General features: G+C 40.1%; 2 protein-coding genes across 3 annotated transcripts in view; one reads left to right on the top strand and one right to left on the bottom strand.

Annotated features, from left to right (window-relative positions):
* The window catches only part of INVS (inversin), a 98,393-nt gene extending 89,934 nt beyond the window's left edge, over positions 1 to 8,459 (bottom strand). Inside the window, exons 1-2 of one of the 2 annotated variants that reach the window (XM_040588883.1) lie at positions 8,348 to 8,459; positions 2,144 to 2,313 (exon numbers count right to left, since the gene is read on the bottom strand). In XM_040588883.1, the coding sequence (XP_040444817.1) occupies positions 2,144 to 2,249 (106 nt within the window). In that variant the 5' untranslated portion in view covers positions 2,250 to 2,313; positions 8,348 to 8,459. Of the gene's footprint in view, positions 1 to 1,571; positions 1,702 to 2,143; positions 2,314 to 8,347 lie in introns of those variants that run through there. The other variant, XM_040588884.1, reaches the window with a different exon arrangement.
* A 114-nt stretch (positions 8,460 to 8,573) lies between these two features.
* Positions 8,574 to 24,669, top strand: part of ERP44 (endoplasmic reticulum protein 44) — a 55,318-nt gene continuing 39,222 nt past the window's right edge. The window contains exon 1 of the mRNA XM_040588894.1: positions 8,574 to 8,749. Within this exon, the coding sequence (XP_040444828.1) occupies positions 8,693 to 8,749 (57 nt within the window). The 5' untranslated portion in view covers positions 8,574 to 8,692. The remainder of the gene's footprint in view (positions 8,750 to 24,669) is intronic.

Raw genomic sequence — 24,669 nt, forward strand, 5'->3', positions numbered from 1 at the left:
TTATATGCAAATAAAACATATATGCTCGTATACAGTCACACACACTCCATCAAGCTACAGATGGGAAAAGGAATAATTACCAAACAGGTTAGAGGGGCTGCTCTAAAAGACTGTTTACCCAGCCTCTATGCCCCTCCTATGTTAACAACTGAATAGGAAAAATTCAAAGAGAAAAGTAATAAATTTAGGGCTAAAAAGCCCTCCCTGAAAGGAGATAGTCAGAATTTCTGTTACTGCATATACTGCTAGCTACATAATCAAGATGCACAAGCTCGGCTGTCTTAGGAGAATGCTGTTAAGCGATACAGCATACACACACATTACGCTGTCCTGAAATAGATGCTGCTGCTAAGTGCAGTCATGGAGTTCAGTGAGTAACACCAATTGCTCAATTTACTTTGGCACCAAGTTATACTTTCAACAGTGCCTGGTAAACAGCTAAAAATATTACTCTGATGCATTCTTCTGCTAGGCAATACTTTTTCTTTGGTCCTGTCCTAGCTAAAGTAAAGTCTGTGTCATATCCTGTCAAAACATGACAAAGCAGAAAAGCCAAATTTTGCTATTATAGCAAAAGCTGCAAGGATTATGCAGTTTTCTCTCCCATGTAAAAATAACACATAGCATTTTTATTTTGTTGCTGTGTAATCACCATTAAAAGTGATTTTCTTATCTGGTTCTAATGGCTGTTTTGTGGTACCAGCAACACAGAAGTACTTGTTCTTTTGTGTTTTAAAAATACATCTTTTGGCTGTAAGATTAACAAAACCCCGCTGAAGGTAGCTGTTAGCAACTGTTGTTGCTTCTGATTGCTAGCCAGAGGATTTGAAAGCTTGGACTTCTTCACTCCTCCATGTGCAGGCTGAAGATTTTTTTAAAATCTCAGGTATTTAAAGCTAATTCGTAGTTGCATCCCACAGATTTCTAAAGCATCTCCATATCAACTGCTCATCTGTTGTTTATAAAATGTTCTACAAAAGACTGAACAGATAGCATTAAAGGCAAACAGTGTATGTTTGAACCATCATATGAGAAAATGAAGTTGAAGACCCAACAAGAAAATAGTCATTTTAACCAGTGGAATGTCTATAAAGTTAGTTCCCTCAAATTTCTTCTCCTGTTTGAGTCAAATCACTTCTAGTTGTCTTTTGAGAAAATCAGATATACCTTGTAAAGAGGAACCATTTACTGCTTTCTGTACAGCTTAGACAATAAAAACACATAGCTTACTATCTTGTCTGCAATGCAGGTAAGCAGAAGATACATAAAGAAATTTGACAGTTGGTTTAATGTGATTACCATTAAATCCTTTACACCCATTAAAACTGACAGTTAACAGCACAAATACAGACCATTTCTTACTGTTTCACAATCCTTCACCCTCACCAAGCTCCAGGAATAGGATTTTCAAAAAAGGCTGAACAAATAGAACTTCTAGAGTATCACCTGGAATTGTATTTAACCAGAAATTCTGAAAATCAAAGTCCCCACCTATCGTATCACAGCCTTCTAAATGTATGCAAGATTGGTTTTGGAACACAGAATATATACTGCTGTTGAAAACTACTAACCTGGAATGTCATACAGTTCTTTAATAGAGGGAAGGCAAAATCCTGGGCTTTTTAATGGATGGGAATTTTTTTCAACTTCAGCTCAATAGGACCAGACTCTTTCCTTGCCTTCAATTTGTCTTGAGAAACACTGTTAGTGTACCAGAATCAAAGTAATGAAAAGGTTGGCTGACTTCGTCCCCAAATACTACACTGCAAGAAAACTTAATTAACTATACCAAATGATCTGTAAAAATAAGTTTATCAAAAGTCTCACAAAAGCAACTCCAAAAATGCCAAAATATTTCAGCCCAAAGCACTTTTCCAGAACTTCAAATCCCCTGAAACAAGAGTCCTGAATAACTCTTCTGGTTATATCATATACCAACTTTCTATTTTACTTCACACAGAAGTACCAAAGGCAACAGGAAATAAAAAGTATGAGAAATCAGTCATCTTTTCAGGACTACGTTTATTCTAGAAATACATATAACCAAGAAATAAAGACATATCTTAAAGATTAGAGCAGTAAGTCAAAACCAAAAAGCTTCAGTTCTGAAGTAATCCAAATGCATCTACAATAAAACATTTACCTGCTATTAGCTTTTGGAGGGTACTCTTATCTCCATTAACAGCAGCAGCATGCACTTCAGATGCTAATGAGGAACCACTGAAGAGGCAGTTTGCTGAAATATTCATACTCTTTCAAGGTATTACCACAGGTCAGATCTGCACCACCAACATTATTTGTAGGAATTCAGATCTAGAAAAAACCCAATAAAATAGAATTAATTTCATGAGCCATTAAAATGACTCAAACAATGCTAAAGAGAATAAACTGTTTAGTTAAAAATAGAAAAGAACATATTTCTTATTTCATGGATTAAAGCTACGTCTAGCCAAAAGTCAACCAGAAAAAGCCTACATTAAGGAGATACATACGTGTATTTATTACAGTTTTGTTGCCTTCAACATAAATTTCAGCCAATAAGCTTTTCAAAAGTCTGCAAATAGGATAGTGTTTATCTACAAATCCCACAGACTGTTCTCCAGAGTGTTGCCATGCATGCTTCAACTCAGCAACCAATGAAGTTTGTTATTTGATATACTCCTCCAGTACTTTATCTGGCAGTATTTTTTTGTAATGGTTTCTGGACATATGCAGGACAAGGTTTTCAAGTTGAAGTAGTACCTTTTATTTACCCAACCGGGATAACTGAAATAATCAGATTGGCTTTCTAGATCACTGATGTTCTTCAAACCTGAACAGGAGTGGGAAAATGTGTGTGCAAGAAAAGCCACAATGAATGAGACCAGAAGTCTGGCTCTAAATCCTGTCTCAAACTGGCCAACGGTAGATGCCAAAGAACAAAGATATATATATATTTATATATAACAATTATTATATATATGAATATGATTTTATTCCCCTCTTCCAAACACTCTCCCAACCTGCAATTATTTCTAGTTCAATCACTTCCTAAAGTGGATTTGGTTTCTGTGTATTTAGTAGTCTGCAAATTCTGATAATTTTTTTCAATTAATTTCTCTGTTATAAACATGTCCAGTCTCCTCTTCAGATTATGCAAACTTCTAGCATCCACAACATCCACGCACCACAACCAAACACTGTATGGACAAACCACTTGCCTTCATCTGCTTTGTCCTGACTTTTGCCATCTGAGGGCTCTTAATCCTTGTACTGGAAGGGACAGTAAATAAACAATTCTTATCCATCGGTAAGTATTCTACAGATTTTTAACATATCCTCCCTGATCATATCTTCCTCTAGCTGAAAAAGTTAGAGCTTGCTTAGCTGTTATGCAGGCAGCAGCCTTTCTGTATGCATGACTATTTTAACTGCCCTTTTTTGGGCCTTTTCACAGTTCTGTTCTAAGCCTTTTGAGATGTGAAGAAAACTCACTAGCTATTCAAGATGTGAGCAAAACATGCATTTATGCAGCGGTATCATGGCATTCTCTTCTCTATTTCTTTCCTAAATCACGTCTACCACTACAGTTGTCTTCCTAGCCTCTTCTGAAACTGAACTGCTACCTTCACTGAACTACCAGGGCCTCAAGATCTTTATAATTTGCAGCTCAGGTTCACACACTACTTTAGAAATTAAGACGAGCCTGCACACTTGGAAACTTGTTGATTTTCTCCAAAAGTATCAAACACTTGAACTTCTACTTTCAATTCTTACCACACTTCACATCTGGAATGGAAAACAAACTGAGGTAAACAAACAATAATTGTACACACCAGAAAAGAAGAGGAGGTATCACTGAGGCTGTCTACTGAATTCTGAGAATTTTTCACCTTATCTTTTGTTCCATGTTAATTTAAATATACTTCTTTTTTCATGTTCCATATTTACATCATAGTACACTTGAAAAACAGCAAGAGGAAGCTGTTATGCTTCAGTTGTTATTTTCAACCATCTCTGGTTTATCTGTTCTATAAATTTCATCTATTGCTATACCGCATCTGCTGTCATTAACTGCAGATGTACACCTATCAACATTGCACGGAAATGTTATTAAAACACCAGAAAAACATTCACTTTTATGTAAAACGAAGTGAAAATTTCTACAGCAGATATTAAGCATGAAATAATAAAGGCCTTTATCTGCAAACAAAAACCCAACAAAAATACCCCAACTTAATACCCTAGTATAATTTTAGACCCTTCTTCACAAGCTTCAAACTCACTTGGAGAGCTGATAAGAAAATTAATACAGGAAGCTTCATGGCAAATCTAATCAGTTACTCAACACCTGCACAATCACGATATCAGTTCATATCACATCCCTGGAATAATCACAAACATGGAACCATGTGGTTGTGCAAACCTGCTCATCAACACATCAATATATTCCATCCACTCCGCATGAAAAACACTCAGGTATAACCCAGACATTGCCTAAAGTATACCACATGGCAACTGCAGACAAAACTTCCAGCATACTAGCATCTAAATTGCTGCTTCTCTATCTTGTCCTCAGACAGCCATGTGCATGCTATGCTGCTTCTTACAATGGCTCTTTCCTGAAGTCTGTCTAGTTGAGTTCTGATGAGCCATGAAAGTGGGTCCACCATGTCCTAAGAAATGAAACTTCTCTCCCCTACAAAAATGAATAATGCTGTGACTAGAAAGGCATGAGACGCAAATTACCCTAAGTACATACACTAGAATTCCTCACTACTAGAATGCTTCCTTGCTTCTGTAACACAGATCTCCCTCTGACTTCCACCAGTCACTTCAGAACCTGGAGTTCTGAACAGTATTGCCTAGTTTTATCGCTCCTTAGAGAATGTGTGTAATAGAAATGTGCAAACTACACTTTAATAAAGCAAGCAATTTCTCCAAACCCAACTTTTGTTTCAGTGACCCCTATAAAACCATTTCAGAAATCACCCTAGTCACCCAACAACCAACTTGCCAACACCAAGCATGTATGGCATTTGTATTTATCTGAAGTGAGCAGTTATTAGAGCCAAGTTAATTGCTTCTACACAAGCAGCAGTGCACTCCATTGAGAATGCAGGTGTAGAAGTGTAAGGATGAGCTCTTTGCATAACTTTATGAAAGTATTTTTTCTCATCAATAGTTTTGGAGCTATTTCCAGTCATCTGAAACCTATGGAACAATGTAATCCTATCCTACTGCTCTCTTCTCCTGTGAACCTCAGAATAACATGACACTGATGTTGTTCAGTATCGCTTGGAAGTCATGAATGTTTCCATCTTTACTGAATTTGGTGAACCTCTCTACACTTCAGAAAAGCCATCAACCTTTTTTTATACACACTTGTTTTACCACATAAGTAGGTGATGCTTCCTAGAATCAGAACCATCATTAATGGATTCATGGCTTTGTTGATTTCTAGGAGCACAGAACAGAAAGGAGTTCAGAAAGAGTCTAATGTGACAGGAGGTTACTTGTATTTCCACTTTTAGAGCCATGTACGACAGGCTAACAGTGCCATAATACACAATAAATTACCGAAAAGTTCAATCTGACTCGGTGCTTAAGAAAGTCAAAGAAATTGCAGATGCATACTCAACAATGCAGGATGGGCAGAGCTTACATAAGCCCAAACAAGCCCAAATTACCTTTAAAATATAAAGCACAACTGTTTAAATTTTAGTGTAACGGCCCTTCAAACATTCCCAGTAATAGCTACAATCGCTGTTTTCTTTCAAGGAGGATAATAATGAATATTCATATTTTCAAAATACTCCATTCTCTGCTTCCCAAGCATCCCCTGCTCCTCCAACAAAACTGCTTTTCTGACCTTTTAAGGACATGTAATTGATGTTTCATTCAAAGCTAAACCTTTCCTCCCAACCCAGCAGTATGGTTTATGTTTTCTGTTCTCTTCTCTATATTATACTGGATAAAAGCAGATGAGGCACTTCTAATTCAGAAGAAACCAAAAGGGACAACGTGAAATTGAGTATCAGTTACAAGTAGCTGCAGTGCCTCACCCTACTTAACCATTACTTTTCTTTTCTCCTCAGTTATTCCTACAGCCATATGAAGGAAACTATGATACTCAACTGCAATCTGAACAAGAGGAAAGGAAGAGAAGGGAAAAGGCTGCATAGCTGGACTACAAGCTACATAGTTTAACATGCACTTGGCATACAAGACTACAGTTTGTCTTCAACTTGACTGCACTTTTCCTCAAAAGATTCCTCTGGATACTGAGAATACATCAGGGCTCTCTACGTTGTTAAGTGGACCTACATGCATCATTGGAACTTTACACTTGCTGAAATTTTGAGATACTGGTTGTATTCCCCAAAGTTACCACTAATGTCTTTTCCTCAATTTTCTTTACATTTCACCCTTCTGCAAACAAGTAAGCTGTAATATAAACTATCCAGGGATCACAGTGTAAAATTCAGCAAATACTGAAGAACTTAGTATAAGTACCAAAAGCAACCCAATTGCATCAACTATTATATAAAACTGACTGAATACAGAAGAGAAACAATAATGAAAAATAGTCACAATTTCCAGATGAAAACAAGACCCATATCTGCATAAAGTGTCAGTAGTCACACAGGTTAGAGCAGCAACTGATTATCTCTACAGCAATTCTCAGTGCAGTATCATAACTCCATTGAAAGAGCTAATTCTGCATCAGAGAAACTCTGAAATATTAAGACAAACTACAAAAGGAAAACATGTAACTTTCCTCAGATATTTCTCTTATGTATATGACAAACAGATGAACTGGTATCTGGAAGACTTGTTTGATAAAGACCCTCATTAACAAAAATGAGTCATTTATTTATAAGGGATGAAAAACAACAATAAAAAAATCAAGAAGTAAAAGATGTGCTTATAAAAAGTTACGCAACTGACATTATCTGTAATATGATTTGTATTACTCGAATCAAGTAAATAACACACTTTTTCTTCTTTAAGCTAACATATACAAAAAGATTAACCTCGTCGAGTCACATGAAATGAAGGAAATCATAGGACACCAAGAGCTCTTCAAGGAATGTGAAATTTCATACCATAGGTCTACTTCACATTACACAGATAATCTGAATTACATAATTTTTCTATTCAGCAAAACAGAGGGTTGTTAAAATTTAAACAAGATCCCTCTACTCAATATTACTGATAAAGGTTCCAAGTCAAGAACGAACTACTATGAAAAAATATCAAAGTATTTTTCTAATGTGAATTAATTCAAAAGATGTTCATTCTATAGATTGAGGAGCACAGGTTCTTAAGGTAGACACTGACAAAATGATAGAAGTTCCGATTTCAGACTATAAAAAAAGACATTTGTATATATACACGTATAGGTGTTTTCAGTCATGATACTGACAGGCCATATGATTTTGCAGGGTCACACAAAGTATGAGCTTGTCAGGCTTTCTCTGAAGACAAATTGGACTTGACCTGCAAAAAGCTGATGTATTTTCTTTTAAATGGCATTGTGCCTCATTTCATTCCTTACACTTGTGTACGTACTGGAAATGTAAAGCGTACAAAGCACAGTCTCCCAGCATCTTTTTGAGACAGTTCGGCAAGATCTCAAAGCATATATAATATATTCTGTAAGGTCCAAAGTTTTACTGGAAGAGGACGAAGCACTGCATTATAGGTGTTCTTCCTTGATTTCAGTACTTAGAACTGAGGAAGTGCAAAAAGCCCAAATCTATCAAAGTGTCAAGAGTAAAACTGAATGATGACGTTCCACTTTAACACTATTATCTAGCTGAAATTTCCCAACTCTCCCACCAGCCGCTCTGCCCCCTCACGCAGGCTGCGTTCCCTCACCTCGCAAACAGTAAGCTGCTTCCCCAACTCCGAGGAAACAAAGACCCCAAGGCGCACAGCGCCCAAACACCCCTCATCTTCCCCACAGCCAACGCCGTTTCCCCAGTCCCGGCGGCAGAAGGACCAAGGCGGGACCCAGCGATGCCAAACGAGACGTGGACAACTTTCCGCAGGCGCCGCCGGGGCAGCCCAACCCGCCCGGGCCCAGCGGAGGCGACCGGCCACCCGCCTCGGCAACGCAGCTGCCGCGCGCTTCCCGCCACCGCTGAGGGCTGGCAGGGCCCCCGCCCGCACCGAGGGGCCGCGGGCCGCCGGACTGGCAACGGGCCCCACGTCTGACCAACAGCGGAACACGCTGCGGTGCCACGGACCACCGCCCCCGCCAAGGCGGAGAGGGTTAACCCAACCTCGCCGGAGCGCTGAGAGCCGCCTCCCTCCCGCCCTCCTACCCTCCCCGGCGCCGCAGCTGCGCCCCGTAACTCACCTCGACCCCACCCGCCGCCTCATTGCGCCGCCACCAAGCCCCACCCTCAGCGGCCGGGCGGGGCCGGGGCTCAGGCGCGGGCAGACGCGGTGCGTTCTGGGATCGCCCCAGCGCCCGCTCCCCTCCCCGGGCGGCGGCCGCTGGCCGGCCGAGGCGACTGGAACTACGCTTCCCGGCGTGCCCCGCGCAGCGCGGGAACCCGGAAGTGAGCGATGGAGGCGGGGAGCGCGGGGCCCCGCGGTGGAACTTGCCCGGGTGTTTCCTGGCGACGGGGGAAGTGAGGAGCCGCCGCTAGCGCGGAGAGTGGGAACCGCGTTTCTCCCCCTCCCGGGCGCCCGATCTACCATGAGACCCGCCATCTTCCCGCTCCTGCCTGACCCTGGTTGCCTCCTCCTTCTCCTGGTGAGCGACCGGCTCCCCGCGGCCCTTCCCTTCCCCGCCGCTCCCCCGCCCGGCCCGCCGCGGTCCCGCCACGGGGAGTATCGGCCTGGGCTGCGCGGCGTGGAGGTGGCCGGCGAGCTTCGGGGCTCTCCTCTCCCGACCGCCAGCGTCCTCCTGGCACACCCAGCTTGTGCGCGCCGAGAACGTGCCTCGGGCCGGGTGGCGGCCCACCATCCCGCTGCGGTGCCTCCCGTCGCCTCGCCGAGGGCCGGGGCTGCTCCGCCGGCACCTGCTCGGCGGGGGAGGGGAGGAAGGCGAGCGGCAGCTGCGGGAGCGGCCCCGGTTGGCGGAGCCCGGTGTTGTGGCCGAGGCTGATAGGCTGCGCACCCGGAACGGGCCGGCTGCGGGGCGGGGCCGGGCCTGGGCTCGGCGCTCTGAGGGCCGAGGCTGCGAAGCCGCCGCGGGCCCGGGTCGTAGGCCTGGTGGGCGACGGGACCTCATCGCGGGTTCCCCGGCGGAGGAGGCCGGCGTCGCGCCTCCCCGCTTCAGGAGCCGCAGAGGGAAACCGCGGGGAGGGAGCGGGGCCGCGCAGCCCCTCGGGCAGGAGTGGGACCCGGAGCCGCGGCTGCCGGGAGGGAAATGCCATAACGGTGCCTCTCTGCAGCCCCGCTGCCTGTCGCCTGCGTTTCAGGTGCTGCCCCCCTGGAACTGAGGGGTGCGGATTCCCGTGCCCGGGTGGAGACGGGGCTGCTTGTACTCCCTTCCCGTGAGCACGCCTGTGGTGAAGTAACCCATTCGAGCTCTGTGGCAGAAGCTGGGAAAAGTTCCCGAGCTGTCTTGCACATTTATCTTTAGTTATCAGGCTACGTTATATTTTTTTTCAGGCTAGTATTACATGCATGACCTGAGCTACCTTCCGGCTTTGCACACACAAATGTAATCACTGGTGTGTGTGTTTTGTGGAGATAACTTGTCTGCGTTGTACTTCCATCTTTTTTTTTTTTTTTTCTTTAGCAGGCTGATGTAGCGATTCTGACTTTTCCAGAGTTGTATCAGGCCAGATTCTGGGCCATCCATAGCATAAGTGACTTGCAGAGTTAAAGGAGACTTGTGTGAGTAAGGTTAATAGGATTTGGTGTGAAGACAGTAATGTGTTTGATCAATTTTAAATATAAAACATCTTGGAGAATAAAATTGGCTAGAAAATGAAGGAATAATTGTAGGTAAAGGTAGATGGAGTTTTGGGGATTCAAAGGGAAATACATAGTAATATAGCTGCTAATGAATGAATTGGAAATAGGAGGACAGGTATTTAATGAACAATTACTCACTATCCCTTTGAATTGTGCTCTTCTACCTGGATATGTTCTGGTTAAATTATTACAAATTTGCTGTAGTTTTAGAGTTACTAAGTATATGTATTCAGTAAGGTTTGAAAAAACACATTTGTAATGTTTATGTGTAGATTGCTATTTATAGTAAGTTAGCTCACCATATGAGAGATTAAAGTGAAGAACCCAGTATTTTCCAGTCATATCTGTGCTAGGTTGGTTTTCACCATTGTTTTAAGTACAGACTCCAATGAACAAAACCAAGGAGTATGTACTTTTTTAAAATGCCACTTAAACGGGCAAGTACAAGTTTGAAAATGTGGATGTGACTTTGTGAAAGTGTTTTTCTGTTTTCACGGTACTGTTGATCAATGCAGACTTAATATGCATCAGTTAGATCTATGTTTGCCAACTAAAAAAATAGGAAATGGCTAAGATCTGAAATTTCCCAGTGTTTCAGTTGCTATTTCTTTCTTTATGGGTCACTTAAACACATTTCAAATGTGATTAAAAAGAACTGTATACCTAAAACCTCAAGAAAAATGCAGATCAGAGTTGATTTTTGTAAAAAAATATGATTATGCATAAATGTTGTTTGTGTGATTCTTCAGCATCATATCAGATGTGGCCCTGTGTTGAAAGGTGCCTAGTTACATTCTTGGCCAATGAGTCATTCTTTTTAGTAGATTTGTTAAGAGCTCTGGAAGAGTTGTCCTGAGCAAACTGGGAGTGGGTGGGAATCCTTTTTCTTTAAAATGGCCGAAAAACTCTTTTACAAAGTACGGAGTTTGTTTTCTTGTGGGGTTCAGAGAATCCAGTAAGGTCTACCAGATTAGGTTTAAAGTTCTGGTGAGGTTTTTTTTTCTTGTAACCGACAGGCATGAATACTTAAGACCAGCAACGTAGCCTTGATCTTGGTCGGTAAGGTTTGGGAGAGCTTTCTGCTCCTCATCCAACAGATGTGCCATCTAGCAGAGCCTCTTTGGGCATGGCAGTTGGCCTGTTTTGTGGATAAGTGAGTTTACTAGTGTTAATTCAATGGTTCCTAGAACAGAATCAAGTGATACGTAGCTGTGAAAACAGCTCACTAAGTTGGCCTTGTTTAGTAATAGCAATGAAGTTAAAAGAAAATATTTACATTTCCAGACTTCTGGATGAGCATATTTCTCTTCTAGATGGGAAAATTCAAATGCTGCAAAAGGAAGAAAAGATATAATGTCAATATCAAAAAAAGTTCTTTTGGGTAAAGAAGTTTGACAGTAGGAAATCACTAAAATGTTAGAGGGCTTTGGGTCTTACTCTGTTCTTCTCCCTGTTCTCACTGAAGTTTGGGTTGCAAGGATGGAGATTGCGGTGCAGAGCATTACTACAGGGATACCTACCAGTCCCAGCACAAACCCTTTTGCCTTCCAGCTTTTCATCGTCATGTGCTAGCATTGTACTGGGCTGCTGGGAGATGAAAAGGGGCTGGGCAGACAACAGGGGAAGTACTGGCTGGCATGACCCCTGCATCTGCAACACGGGAGCTGAGTGAAGGGACGAGCAGCACACAGCACGAGCTGTAAAGGATTGTGTACAGCTGATTGCAAGACTGAAATAAGAGATGTGGCCCCTTGTACTAGTAGATTAAGATGTTTCAGCCACATTGGTATATTGCATAATACTTGGTGGGACAGATCTTTAAGATTAATCCAAGGTAGTGGAATAAATGCTTATGGGACAGTGGGTCATCGCATTCTCCTGTGAGGAAGGGTGTGGTTCTTTGGCTTTGCTCTAACCAATAGTTCTGTAGGTTTGCCTCTACTTGCAGATGTGTATACCTTGCCTATAAAGGAAGTTCTAAAATGAGACACTCAGTTGCACATGCTTCTTCTGCATGTTTGACAGACATCTGTCATATTGCTTAGTACTTCACTGGGAGGGTCATGTGCAGTGTCCCTGAGCACTAGATGTGACTAGAGGAAACCACCAACTGATAGTAAGGGAAATGAAGGGGGAAGTTCTCTGTGGGTTTTTTTGTTCGTTCTTCACCCCCCTGCAACCAACCGTAAAAGGATTTTCCAGTTCTTGCACTTCAGTCTGTGGAGGCTTATTAAGATTCAAAGCACCACTACTATACCTTTTCTTTATAGCTTGTTTGGAAAGGTGTTGCGGGCAAACTGAGAACAGCTACTTCTTAATGTATTTGGTAACACCTTTGGAAGAGCTTGTTTGTCCTCTTGTGTTCTGAGAATGTGAAATGCTGGAGTGTTTTCTGAGTCTTAAAGCTTACCTAGTTTTCTAATTAGTAGCTTGCCTTCACTTGGGGTTATTAGGAAAGCCTAGTATATATTCCATTTGTGATACAGTAGCCTCGCTGTCACATATGCTCTTGTAAGTTGATGCAGTTTATCATTGGCAGATAATATTTAATGTTACGGTTGGTCTTATTCTATAATGTTCTATATTTTTAGTGAGGCTTTCAAAATACTGCTTACATAGCAATGTGATTGCAGCTGTTAAAAGCAGTAACTTTTAAGAGGTACTAGTGAATGAACTTTTGAATTTCCTATTAAACTTTTAATAGGAAAAAATACTTCAGGGTAGTATTTCTGTTTCTTCTTTTACTACCACTGTATTTCATATCTTGTTAGTATGACACCAAGTACCCAAATAGTGAAAGTAAAATGAAATAAAATTGTCTTTTGACTTAATTTAAATTTAAATATTTTTAAAATGAATTTTTAAAAAAGTTAAATGCTGGAGTAAGCATTTAGTAAGTTGCCCGAAAAGAAATTGAACTCTCTGTACATATTATGTATAGAGTATATTTTGGTGCATTTGCCTCTCTGCATGTGTATTAACAAACAAATTTTATAGTCGGGAATCCTGCTCAAAACGTAGTATTTTGAATTTGAGCATTAGTCAAAGATTGTAGTTACAGGCAAATTTTTAGACCACTGAGCCTTATACAATGAAAGAGTAGCATAGGAGTTCTGAGTTCTCCATCACCTGTCATGACCTCTAAAGAGTGAAATAGGAGTTATTTCACTGAGGACCTTTCTTTGAGCTGGGTAGGAGGGTGGGGAGTAGAGGGAGCTTGAACTCTTGCTATGAAGAAGAATTGCATTCTTCTTGCTATGTCATGTGTTGGCTAAATTTCCTGTTTGGAGTGCTTAGGAGGGAAGAGAGAAGAAACTGAACTGATTCTTCAAACAGAAGACTCGGACGACGCTGGAAAAAAACTATGAATGAGTAATTGACATAAGGATGTCAGAAAATCCTGTTGCTGGCAGCTGAAGAACTCTGTAGTGACACACTCCTTAGTTGTTCTTTTGATATCCTTACTGTTCTCCTCGATAATATACTTCGGGGGTTTTTGGCAAGACAGCTTTCTTAAGCAAGAGACTAGTCTTCATATTGCAGAGTTTCCACTGGTTATGTACTCAGGAGTTATCCCCTGTTTTTTAATCAGACCTATTTTTTTTTTAAAGACTTAAGGATTACATGCTGCTGTCCGGGAGGATCCATTGTTTACCTCTAGAGGCTCTTTTGTAAGCCTCACTTGTATAGTTTCCAGATATTTTGTTTTGCGTGAAGGGAGTTGTCTCATGCAAAAAGCAAGTGTACAAATACACTGTAAATTTTGTACCGGAGCTGCTTCAAAAGCTCTTCAAGAGAGTCCAGAGATACATTGAAGTAATAAGGTGCTTCAGTAATGGAGTGGTTTTGGATGCATTAGCAATACCTTATCCCTTCCATTTGAGAGTGAGTTCCCTAGGGATTTAGAGGAGGAACACAGGAATATTTGGGAAAGTAAGCAGAAGCAATATAGCATATAGATGTCGGAGCCTAAAGAATATTTTCTTCCAAAACTCTAAACTGGAGAGAGCTCCCCTGAGAAATAGAGAGCAGGTGCATTTCAGAGAATTAGGAAAGGAGATCAGATTTTCTTCTGAGAGTTCTGCCTTTGCACTTCTTTCCTCCCTGATATGTCTTCGTTCATCAGAAGCATGCTAACCATTGGTAGGAACATATGTGATTTTCTTTTTGAAAACTGTTAGTAATGTCAACTGCTCATATAATCTTAATTTAAAAAAAAATCATAATTGAGATTTTAGAAGTTTTATTAACTTCAGTTTTTTTTAATTTACTGTCTTTCAGGTATTCTGTTTTACCTTAAGGTTTATTCTGTAAAACTATTGTTATACTCAACAATAACACAGAATATTTTTTCACTGCCAGTCAAGGTTGTTGTATTTCTCCAAACTAGCTGTAGGACACTGTCCATATTAAATTACTGTGGTGATTACAAAAGTGCCCTACAAAAAGTGACAATGTATATTGCAAGAGTGTTCCATAATTTTTTCCTTTTTTCATGTATGCTGCTACTGATAAACTGACTACTTTGATAATATACCCTTTCATTGTAAGAGCTATTCATGCCATTAAAACATCTGCAAAGTTCCAGTACTGGGCTCTCCAGATAAGCACCTGTTATTTGCAGCTTCTTCTAGGAACACACCAAACCTGGAAGCTCTTTCAGGTAAATCTGGTAGTGATTCACAAGATCTGCTCTTTGTGTAGCTGATAGAACATAAATGTTATCTTGTTGTCTGCAGTGGCAATAAGAAAAATGTGAAGTGCAATGGTCGGTGTCTGAAACCATATACCAATCGAAATAGTGAAAGCAGCGAGGACAGAACATCATACCTGGTTATCTGAATGCAGGTGCTCTATGCATACCTTCAGCAAATAACTGGTTTCCAAGTAACAGTGTATGCATCATGAGGTTTCTGGTAAACACAGTAAATCCCCTATTGCTGGGTTTTATTGTAGTAAATGTTTTAGGTTTCTTCCCTCCCCTTGTTTCTTGATCTACTTTAGTTTGGCTTCAGCAAGAAAGCTTTGATGAAGAGGAGTACCGAGAGTCTAGATGTATTTACTTCATAGGGTCAAGTTGTAGAGTTTTGGGTTTTGATTGCCACTGGAAGTTTGATCATTTAAATGGGAAAGGGACCTATAAAGGTCATCTGGTCTTACTCCCTGCTCAATGCAAAAACTAACTTAGATGAGGTTGCTCAGGTTTTTTTCCAGTTGAACACCTCCAAGGATGGAGGTTCTACAACTTCTCTGGGCACCTGTTTTGTGCTTCATCAGAACCTTGTTGAAAGTTTTATCTGAAAAATCTATTTGGAGCTGCAGCTCATCTCCATTGCCTCTTGTCCTATCACTGTGCATCTTTGAGCAGAGTCTGGCTCTGCCTTCTCTATAACCTCCAACTAGGTCACTGGTCCCAGCAGTAATAGCTTCCTCTCCTTAAGGCTAAACAAATGCAGTTGTCTCAGCCACCATTCATCTTCATAGCCGTTTGTTGGACTTCCCTACTATGTGTTAACGTCTTTTTCAGGTGATCCTAAAGCTGGACAGAATCGTTCGGATGTGGTCCCACAAGTGCCAATTGAAAGGGAAGAATCACTTTGCTTGGTCTGCTGACTACACTTTTGCTAATGCAGCCCAGTATGTAGTTGTCTTTGCTGCAAGGGGGACAGTGCTGACTCCTGTTCAACTTGTTCCTCCTGTCTTTTCCTGCAGAGCTGTTTTCTGTCTGGACGGCTCCCAGCCTGTATGGGGTTACTGCACCCAAGATGCCAGACTTGGCCTTTGTTAAACTTGAGGTTCCTGCCAGGCCATCTCTCCATTCAATTGGGGTCCCTGAATAACAGATCTCTCCTCTAGCATATAAGCCACTTCACCCAGTTCAGTACCCTCAGGAAGTTTGCTGAGGGGGCACTCTGTTCCATCATTCTGGTCTTTACTAAAGACAAACCTTACACCCAATATTCATCTGGAGAAACTCCATTACAGACCAGTTGGACATGGTTTCTTTGGTTACAGCCCATTGCGCCCAGCGGTCCAGCTGCTGTGTCACTTATTTTATAGTTCGCTTATTCAGTTCATGTGTTGCCAATTTAGGTCTAAGGACAGTTTGAGACGGTGCATTAGAAACTTGCTAAAGTCAAGGCAAACAGTGTCTAGTACTCTTCGTTCACTTACAGAGCTAATCATCTCACTACAGAAAATAGATTGAGCTACTTATTTTAAAGCCGTGCTGGATGGATGTGGCTTCTGGAAAGAAAATATGTCTTCATAATCTTCCTGGGGACCCAGGAAAATGTATTTGATCTGTTCTGTGGTTCTGTGTATGTCCAGCTTGCCTAAGAGCTTTCTAAGTTGGTCTTTCACTCATGTGGGTAATGCTTCACTTCTGTGGTACTCTGCTATTAGGCTTAGACCTCATCAGGAGAAAATTAAGACAAAGACAACATTGAGTATCTAAGCCTTTTCCATGTCCTTTGTCACTACGTCCCCTGCTAGTTGAGCAGCAGGCCTTAGTCTCCCTTTGGTTGCCAGCATATCTGTAGAAACTTTGTGTTACCCTTAACCCTCCCTCTCTAGTTTCAACTCCAGCTGAGCCTGGGCTTTTCTATTTTCATCCTGCCTGCTCAAGCAATGTTTCTATACTCCTACCAAGTGTTTATTTTCTTACCTCAACCTTCTGTGTATTATTTTTTTTTTTCACAAAACCAACCAAACAAAAAAAGTCATCCAGAAATTCTGTGTTAAACCATGTAGATCTCTTGGCATACCTACTTTCCACGTGGTGGATTGTTTTTGTGCTTTGAAGAGGTTATTTTGATCCCTTTCCATGTTCAGTGAATGGACTGTATTATTATTAATACCTGAGTGAGTACAGATTTTGTCACTTTTTTCAGGGTTCTGCAAAGGTAACATTTTACTTATTAAAAAATAAGTATAGTAGTAGATTATAGATGGGAATTAGCGTAAGCCCCAATCATTGGTGACCTAGATCTGCAAGTTTCATTTGCAGTGGCAATTAAATGAAACACTGGAGATCCTGATGTCTTGTTTCCTGGAAGATGCAAGTTACGTTTTATGTGTTGGAGTCTCCCAACTGCTTCACTTTAGGACCAGTGTTAAGGATATGCTAACCCACAAGGAGATTTCAGGTATATGATTTTGCTGCATTCAGTTTCAAAAGAAGATACTTTTCTATGGCATCAGTTTCTTTAATCACGGAAACTTTGTAGCCTAAATGGTGTTCATGGAAGGGGAACCTGAGCAGAAGGTGGAGCCCTAGAAATAGGGTACAGTGAGTGACCTGGTTCCTTGCAATACTTTTTGCAGCCAGTGTGTCTTCTTCCATGTGGGTCATCAGTGATTCTTGCTTGTTTGTTGCATGTGTTTCAAGGTGCATACAAAAATCAGTCTGTAAGGATGTCAGCTTTTTTGGGTTTTATTTTTATGGATTTATGAAGAAAAGTGGAGAGAGGAAAAGCAATCTAATCTCTGTTGCAAGATAACTGTCAGTGAAGCCTACATTTTGTCTCCAAGTGGATTCATGTGGCAAATTGGGTATAAACATGGAGAGAACTTGTTCATTAGGAACTCTGCAAGGATGTATTTTGAAAGCCAGGGAATAGGTGCGTGTCCCATCGGTCTCAAAAAAAAAGACAACAGCTGTGATGGTGTTATGCTGTTTCCCATAGCTGTCGTGATTATGAAGTGATATAATTAACTTTCTCAAAAGCTTCACAAAGGGAAAGCTTTTCAATGATGTATCCACTTTTGTAATCCCAAGAAGAGCTTTTTGTTCCTTTAGTCACTGTCTATCACTTCTGTCTCTTACAGTTTATTGAAATCCACTTTCTTAAGTTTTGCTGGCAACACTTAGCCCCTAAAGGCTTTGCCAATCATAAAAATTATGAAATTTCATAAATGTGTGTATGAAAATACTTTTTTTTCTTCTTCTCCCTGTTGTGTCAATTCACTTGGGATTTTGGATAGAATGACTGAAAGACAAATCAGTTGCTTCACAAAGGTAATTAAGACAGTATGTGGTGTGGGAGGGGAGCAGGGGGGTGAGCAGTTAGGGGTTCTTTCCTACTAATGAGCCGTTAATTAGTGAAGGGAGCTCAGCAAGTGTGTGGGCCTCTCAGGAATTACCTTTGAATGACATTTAAAACTGCTTTGGTTAAGAATGTGTAATTGCAGGGGGGAGAGACTTTTTTTAAGTATTTTTCCTGTCAATATAGGCCAGCAGAATTTGATAAACTAGAGCAAATATAAACAAAAACATAAAATTGGCATTGCAAAGCTCTTCAACATTATCTTAAAATAAGCCAATGCGTCGCTGTGATACCTTGCTGAGGATTTTGGTAACAATTTTGGTTGCAGCAGTCCTCTCTGTTGAGAACAGTAAGCTTGCTACATGTAGCTCGTTAATTACAGAGCCAGAATGTTTGATACTTGCTACCAGTTCAAGCACTGTACCATGTGAATATGTTCACATTATTTTTAGGACCAGTCTGGAATACTTGCTTTAATATTATTGTGGGAGTCAGCCTGAAGCTGGCTGGGTTAATATTCCTTGGGCGATGTAAACCAGCAATAGGGTATGTCTGTATCATGTTCTTTCGTGCATTTCAGAATATCTGTGGCATGTCCTGTGCTCTGCATCCTTTACTCTTCTGCTGTCCAGGATAAATTGACTGCATATGTGCAGACTGTTCGCAGCTGTTTAGGGTAGAAAGAAAATAGCTTTTACATGCTCTGAGGTTAGCCATTCATTCTTCAAGCTACATGCATCTGTGGTCCCAAAGGTGAATTTTTCTCTTCAGATTCAGGTAGCATTGCTTTAATCAATGTTCTTCTGTAGAAGATAGCTAATGGATTAATTGTAAAATTTATCTTTTTTTTTTTTTTCCTCATTTAAATCAAGACATTTTTCCAATGCCAATGTGTCAATTAGAATGCAGCTGTGGAGTAGTATCTCTATTACTGCTTAATCAGAAAGATCTTATCCCTTGTCTTCTCATATGTCATTTTAAGGTAGCAAATAATAAATAGTAACCTAAAAATTGAGGCAAAGCATTTGTTAGAGACAAGCTAATGGATTGCCAGTGAGCTTCAATATACTATGACTGGAGTTTGCATGTAGAATGCAAGTTTATGGAGTGTACATCACAGATTTGCCTGGAATGAAGAAAAGAAAATAAAGTATCAGAAATTTAGATGATGTTTTGAATTGATTTGTTCTAAAGTTCAGAGTTCTTATGTTAAGGGAATGAGAAGCTGATGCAGCAAAACCCCATTGCATTTTAGAAAGTTTTTATTTTCAAAATTCAAAGGTGTGATTCCTCAGAAAAAGAGGGAGGAGAGGCAGCAACACAAGACTGAATCTCAAATGGGTTTAATGTATGGAAAAATGGCTTTGTATGCTACGGACAGCTGTGTCACAAAGTACCGTAGTTGTCTTGATAGTTAACAAAATCTTAACATCCTGCTGAAATACTAGGAGGTAATGTGAGGAAATGTGGCATCTCGATCATGCTCAAGGAAGAAAAAAAGTATTTGTAGCACAAGAAGGGTCTTAGTGATACTGGAAGTAGTATTGCTAAAAGCTCTAGATCTGAGGTTAGTAAGCCGGGGTGGTTTCATGTGTATTCATGTGTGTGTTAGTTCTGGCTGAGATTGCAGGGGGCAGCATGACCATGTAATGATAAAACTGGAAGAGTATTTAACTTGAACTGCTAATTGTTTTGTGTAGGTTTGCTGTATTTTTTAGGGAGTGTTGCTCTGCTGTTTACTTCTAATCATCATTGCCTTCATCTTCAAATAAGGATGAGGCAAATCAAGCTGGCTGTGGTTCTGTGCTTTCAAACTGAGGTTATTCAGTAGTACAAATAAGCAGCAGCACTAATATGAAAAGTAGAATTGAAATAGCGTTATCAGAGACTGGTTTGTTCACTTGTATTCCTTTAGGTTGTCTTTAAAGTGGTAAGTAAACCAGTATGTTTTGCTTCCCTTTGGGTGGACTGGGTGAGAATGACCCTACCTGTATTTTTCACCTTAGTATTTTGTTTGTCTAATTGTCACTGTTACTGCTCTTTTTTGTTGTCTTGCTTTTTTTTTTTAAATCCAATGCTTCAGCTGTATAGTTTAAAGCTGTATGGATCCAGCACCTCAGGACTTGCAGAATTGTGATATTTCATTTATAAATGCTGATAAGAATATGCAAAATGCACATTTCTCCAATGCTGCACTTTTGTTGTGCCATCTGACTGCTATTTTATCTAAATTGGTTCTTAGGTATTTCTATCATGGAGGGCTTGTTTATACATGTTTATTATAGCCCTTATATCTGCATTTGAGCAGTTGGTTTCAGTAGTTCATATCTACTTTTAAAACAAGTTCCGGCCTGAAAGGTAAAACTCAACAGCCCTGTCTTTGCTTACAGTTCCCACCTTTCTGCAAAGAGATAGGTAACAATGTTTTGGAGCAGAAGAGTAAAAATGTATTCAGTATTGCAGGTTGATTGTATGGTTAATAAAAGGATAAGCAGCAAAAAGTGAGTAGGTGTTGAAGCTGAGCATTTCACTTGAAATGAGTTGGGTTTTGTCTGATTTGTATTAGTATTGTAATACAATAATACTGATTTGTATTAAAATATACCAAAATAGAAAGTGTCTTGATTTTAAAGCAGTAGAATGTATGTAGGCAGCAAATATGGCAAATTCAGTTATCAATTTACATGTTCAATCCAGATTATTCCAAGGTAGCATGTTCATGTGACATGGTAAATACAGTTTCTCATGAAAATGCTACTTTTGGTTTCTTCATCTTAAGATTATGCTTTGAAGGAGAGATTCTGAATTCTATGGCCACTCCTTCCACAGAATAACATAAAAAGTTTTGGATACATTTTAGTTTTCATTGTTTGTCCAAGAATGAACAAAACGCACATGTGTGTATATATATGTTATGTGGAAAAAAAATAAATTCTGATTTCTTGTTCTGTGGTAGCCCTGTGTGTCAAGACTAGAATAAAGGGCACAGGAAAGACTGTGGAAGGTCATAAGGAGTAACAGGATAGTATGTTGTTTTCTGTAATGTTCCGTGTGGCTCTCAAAACACAGTTCCTAATAAGCCTTCTGGTTGGACTTGACAATTTGTATGAAACGGCACACAATTTCTTCTCTAATGCTATGCATCAAAATAATTTCAAAAATATTACAAGTGCAAAAATGGCATTGGATTTATCTTCAAATGCAGAGAGGAAAGTATTTAGAAATTATTTGCATTTCAAGGTTACATGTGTGATCTGTAATGTGAGGAATGGCATTAAAGAACACAACCTCCAAGATTTAAACTGTCTACAATGAACACTTATGGTAATAGATTTTATGTGTAATAGCATAGCAGTGGCTGAAATAGGGAACAGGCCTTTTTCCTTAGTAAAAAGGGGCAGCAAACTATTCTGCAGTGTTAGCCTTATCAAAGCCTTGACAAGACCGAGATACCACTTATTTTGTATTGCTGGATCACAGCTTTAGCTTATAGGTGCTGGCTTTCACACACAGCAACAGCTGCTTAACTTGCATTAATAATTTTGGAAATTGCCTTTGTATTTTAAGTGGTTTATTCCTTCTTCAAAGTGCATCTGTGTGGTGTTGCCAGATAATCAGAGCAGTTTGTAGATATGTGAAAGAAAGGAAGAGAAAGGAAAGAAATATCAGAACATGAGGTTTTTTCCTAAGAAGCTGTACAAATTATACCTTTCTTTTTTCAGAGGAATTCTAGCTTCTTGTGTAAGAGAAGAAGCTTGGTAAAGAAAGTATCTATAAAGATTCAGAATTTTCAGTAGTTTCCTGGGGAGCTAAATTAATGGCTTTAAAAATGTGAAACAGCCTTTAAGGTAGGTTCACATTTCTGAGGATGTGGAGCACTCTACTAAACGTTATTCATGAAGTAATACAGTTGTTCAGACACCTATTTACATCTTTGTAGGTATATGGACTGTGTTGCCTTTAAATGGGTGTTTAAGACAAGTAAACTGGTGCGTTAAGGTCCTGAGTAGAGATTGCCATTTTCCCTCCAGGCCAAGAGAAATAACTGAAAATTAGAAGTAGTTCAACTGAAAATAAATTATAGGTCTTACCTCTTGTGAATCTTTCTTTTTTTTAGACATGCTTTGTCATTTTTTGAGCCCCGACTTAAACATTTCTATAAAAGAAAATGATCCATAAGTTTGTGCCCAGAGATTTAAGCTTTAAAATTGTGTTTGGGTGCATGATTCTGCTACTAATAGCTTTATGGAAAAAAATGCAATGCATTGAATTGCACATCGTGTTAATGAGGTTTAATTTTCATCTCTGCAATGGACTTTTTGAATGAATATCTTGTGTCGTCTTATAGTAGTTCACAAGCTATTGAGGTTAACTTTCCCATTTTTTCTGGGAATGTTTAGTGCTGTGGTAACAGGCCATGGAGATAGATATCTTTGCAGCTATGAATCATTCCCAGTCATGCACAACAATCCTACAGGTCCTTTGTTTGTATGTTAAGTTCAGTTGTAGAAACCATTAGCTGTGAGGTTTTCTTCTGATTTGGAGTGTCAAATCAATATTATTTGGAGTTTCAAAGATACCGTTCTAAATTATGAATGTGTTTGGGGTTTTTTGTTCCAAACATTTTCATTGGCAAAAAGTTCTTCAATATTAATAATACATGTACCTACACCAAGTATTCCTGTCAGACACTTGAAATGGGAGTACGTGACAGGATATGTGAAGGAAAAAAACCTGTTGTGCTACCTCTTTTTAATATGGTGGTCTCTCTACCAAACTCTGTGCAGTTATAGCACTGTTTGGCTAATTCACTATAAAATTGAACTGTCTATCAAGGCTAAAGAAATACGTTTACTTTTCTAATATATATATAATATCCATATATCAGCTGAGTTAGATTTTATCTCTGTTCTCATGGAAGGTAGTCACTGCAATTGTTAAATCTATTTTTAGTAGCTGCTTCTGAGTGTTTAAAATTTCCCTGATTAAAGATATGGCTCTTGAGAGAAAAATAACAGGAAAAGGATTATTTTGGTAAGAATTTAAAAATTGCTCTGAAAATGTAAATATAGCTCAGAAGTGATCGTTAGTGTTCTGAACAAATACAGTTTTGTCTCATAGTCTTGTAGTGAAAGGAGCTTACATTATTAACAAAAATCCTGCTTAATCAACAGGGATGGCAGCAGTTAGTCTAAATTATGAAAGTATTCAGGCACAGTCTGGAATCAAGTGGTGACAATTAAGAATTGAACTGCTCTCACTGAGAGGGTGAATAATATTCTTTTTTTATTTTTCCCCACCGTTCTCTATTTACTGTTATCTCTCCCTGCCCTGAACTTTGTGGTTCATTATAGGGCTTCTGGGAATGCTGCCAGCGAGATGCTCCTGATGGATGGCTCTGAAGCCAAACTTCAGGGGCTCTTACAATGTCTGTCAGCCTCGGCGTTGCTGTCTCCTGGGATTGCTGTCAATTTGTATCATCCTACAGCAGGCTGTAAACCCGTCTGCTTCCTGTTGTCCACGAGTTTAATGCAGACCTCAGAGCAGCAGCAGATTAGCGGCATGCATAAAGGAAAAAAGTACTCGAGGACCGAAAGTCAGCTGCAGAGTCCTGTGGGGCTAGGACTTCAGGTAGTAACTTCAACATGTCAATCTGGATTAGGTGTGGGCTAGAGCTGGTTGCTAAACATAAAATGATTTTGTGGTAGAGGAGGAAGGTGGTTTAGTAGTGTGCCTTTAGGATTTCCCAGCAGGAGGAGAAGGTAAATGGAAAGTTCAGCAAGTGAAAATGAAGACTGTTCTTATTCACTGCCTTGAAGGTGTACTACTAATTAGAAATCATAATGCTCCAATAATAGATTTTCTGTATTCCTCAGATAGTTTGCTCTGCAAATCAGGACCTCTATTTCATTATGTGAATTAAAAAATAAAGATGTGAAGAACTAAAAAGACCTGGGTTTTTTTTCCCTTTTCTTGTAGTTTTAAGATTATGCACAGTTAAATTGTTAAACTCCTCTGCAAGAAAGTGGTGTATAAAGTATGATAAACTTGGAAATAAACACTACTAAATCTATAGGCCTGTCTCTTCAGTTATCAGTTAAAGAACTAACAGCACTAACTGATAAGAGTGGAATGTTGATAAATGGTTGACCTAAATCTCCTGAATAACCAGTGGGCTTGTAGTGGTTTAACCCCAGCTGGCAATGAAGTATCACACAGCTGCTCATTCGCTCCCCATGTGTCAGGATGGAGGAGAAAATCAAAAGAGTAAAAGTGAGAAAAGTTGTGGGTTGAGATAAAGACAGTTCAATAGGTAAAGCAAAAGCCACACATGCAATCAAAGCAAAACAAGAAATTAATTCACCACTTCCCATCAGCAGGCAGGTGTTCAGCCATCTCCAGGAAAGCAGGGCTTCATCATGCATAATGCACCCCCCTTCCTTCTTCTTCCCCAAGCTTTTAATGCTGAGCATGATGTCATATGGTACGGAATATCCCTTTGGTCAGTTGGGGTCAGCTGTCCCAGCTGTGTCCCCTCCCAGCTTCTTGTGCACCCCCAGCCTGCTCGCTGGTGGGGTGGGGTGAGGAGCAGACAAGGCCTTTGCTCTGGGTAAGTGCGGCTCAACAATGGCTAAAACATCCCGATATTATCAACACCATTTTCGGCACAAATCCAAGACATAGATAGTCTTATGCTAGA

This window comes from Falco naumanni, chromosome 3, assembly GCF_017639655.2.
Source record: "Falco naumanni isolate bFalNau1 chromosome 3, bFalNau1.pat, whole genome shotgun sequence".
Classification (NCBI taxonomy): Eukaryota; Metazoa; Chordata; class Aves; order Falconiformes; family Falconidae; genus Falco; species Falco naumanni.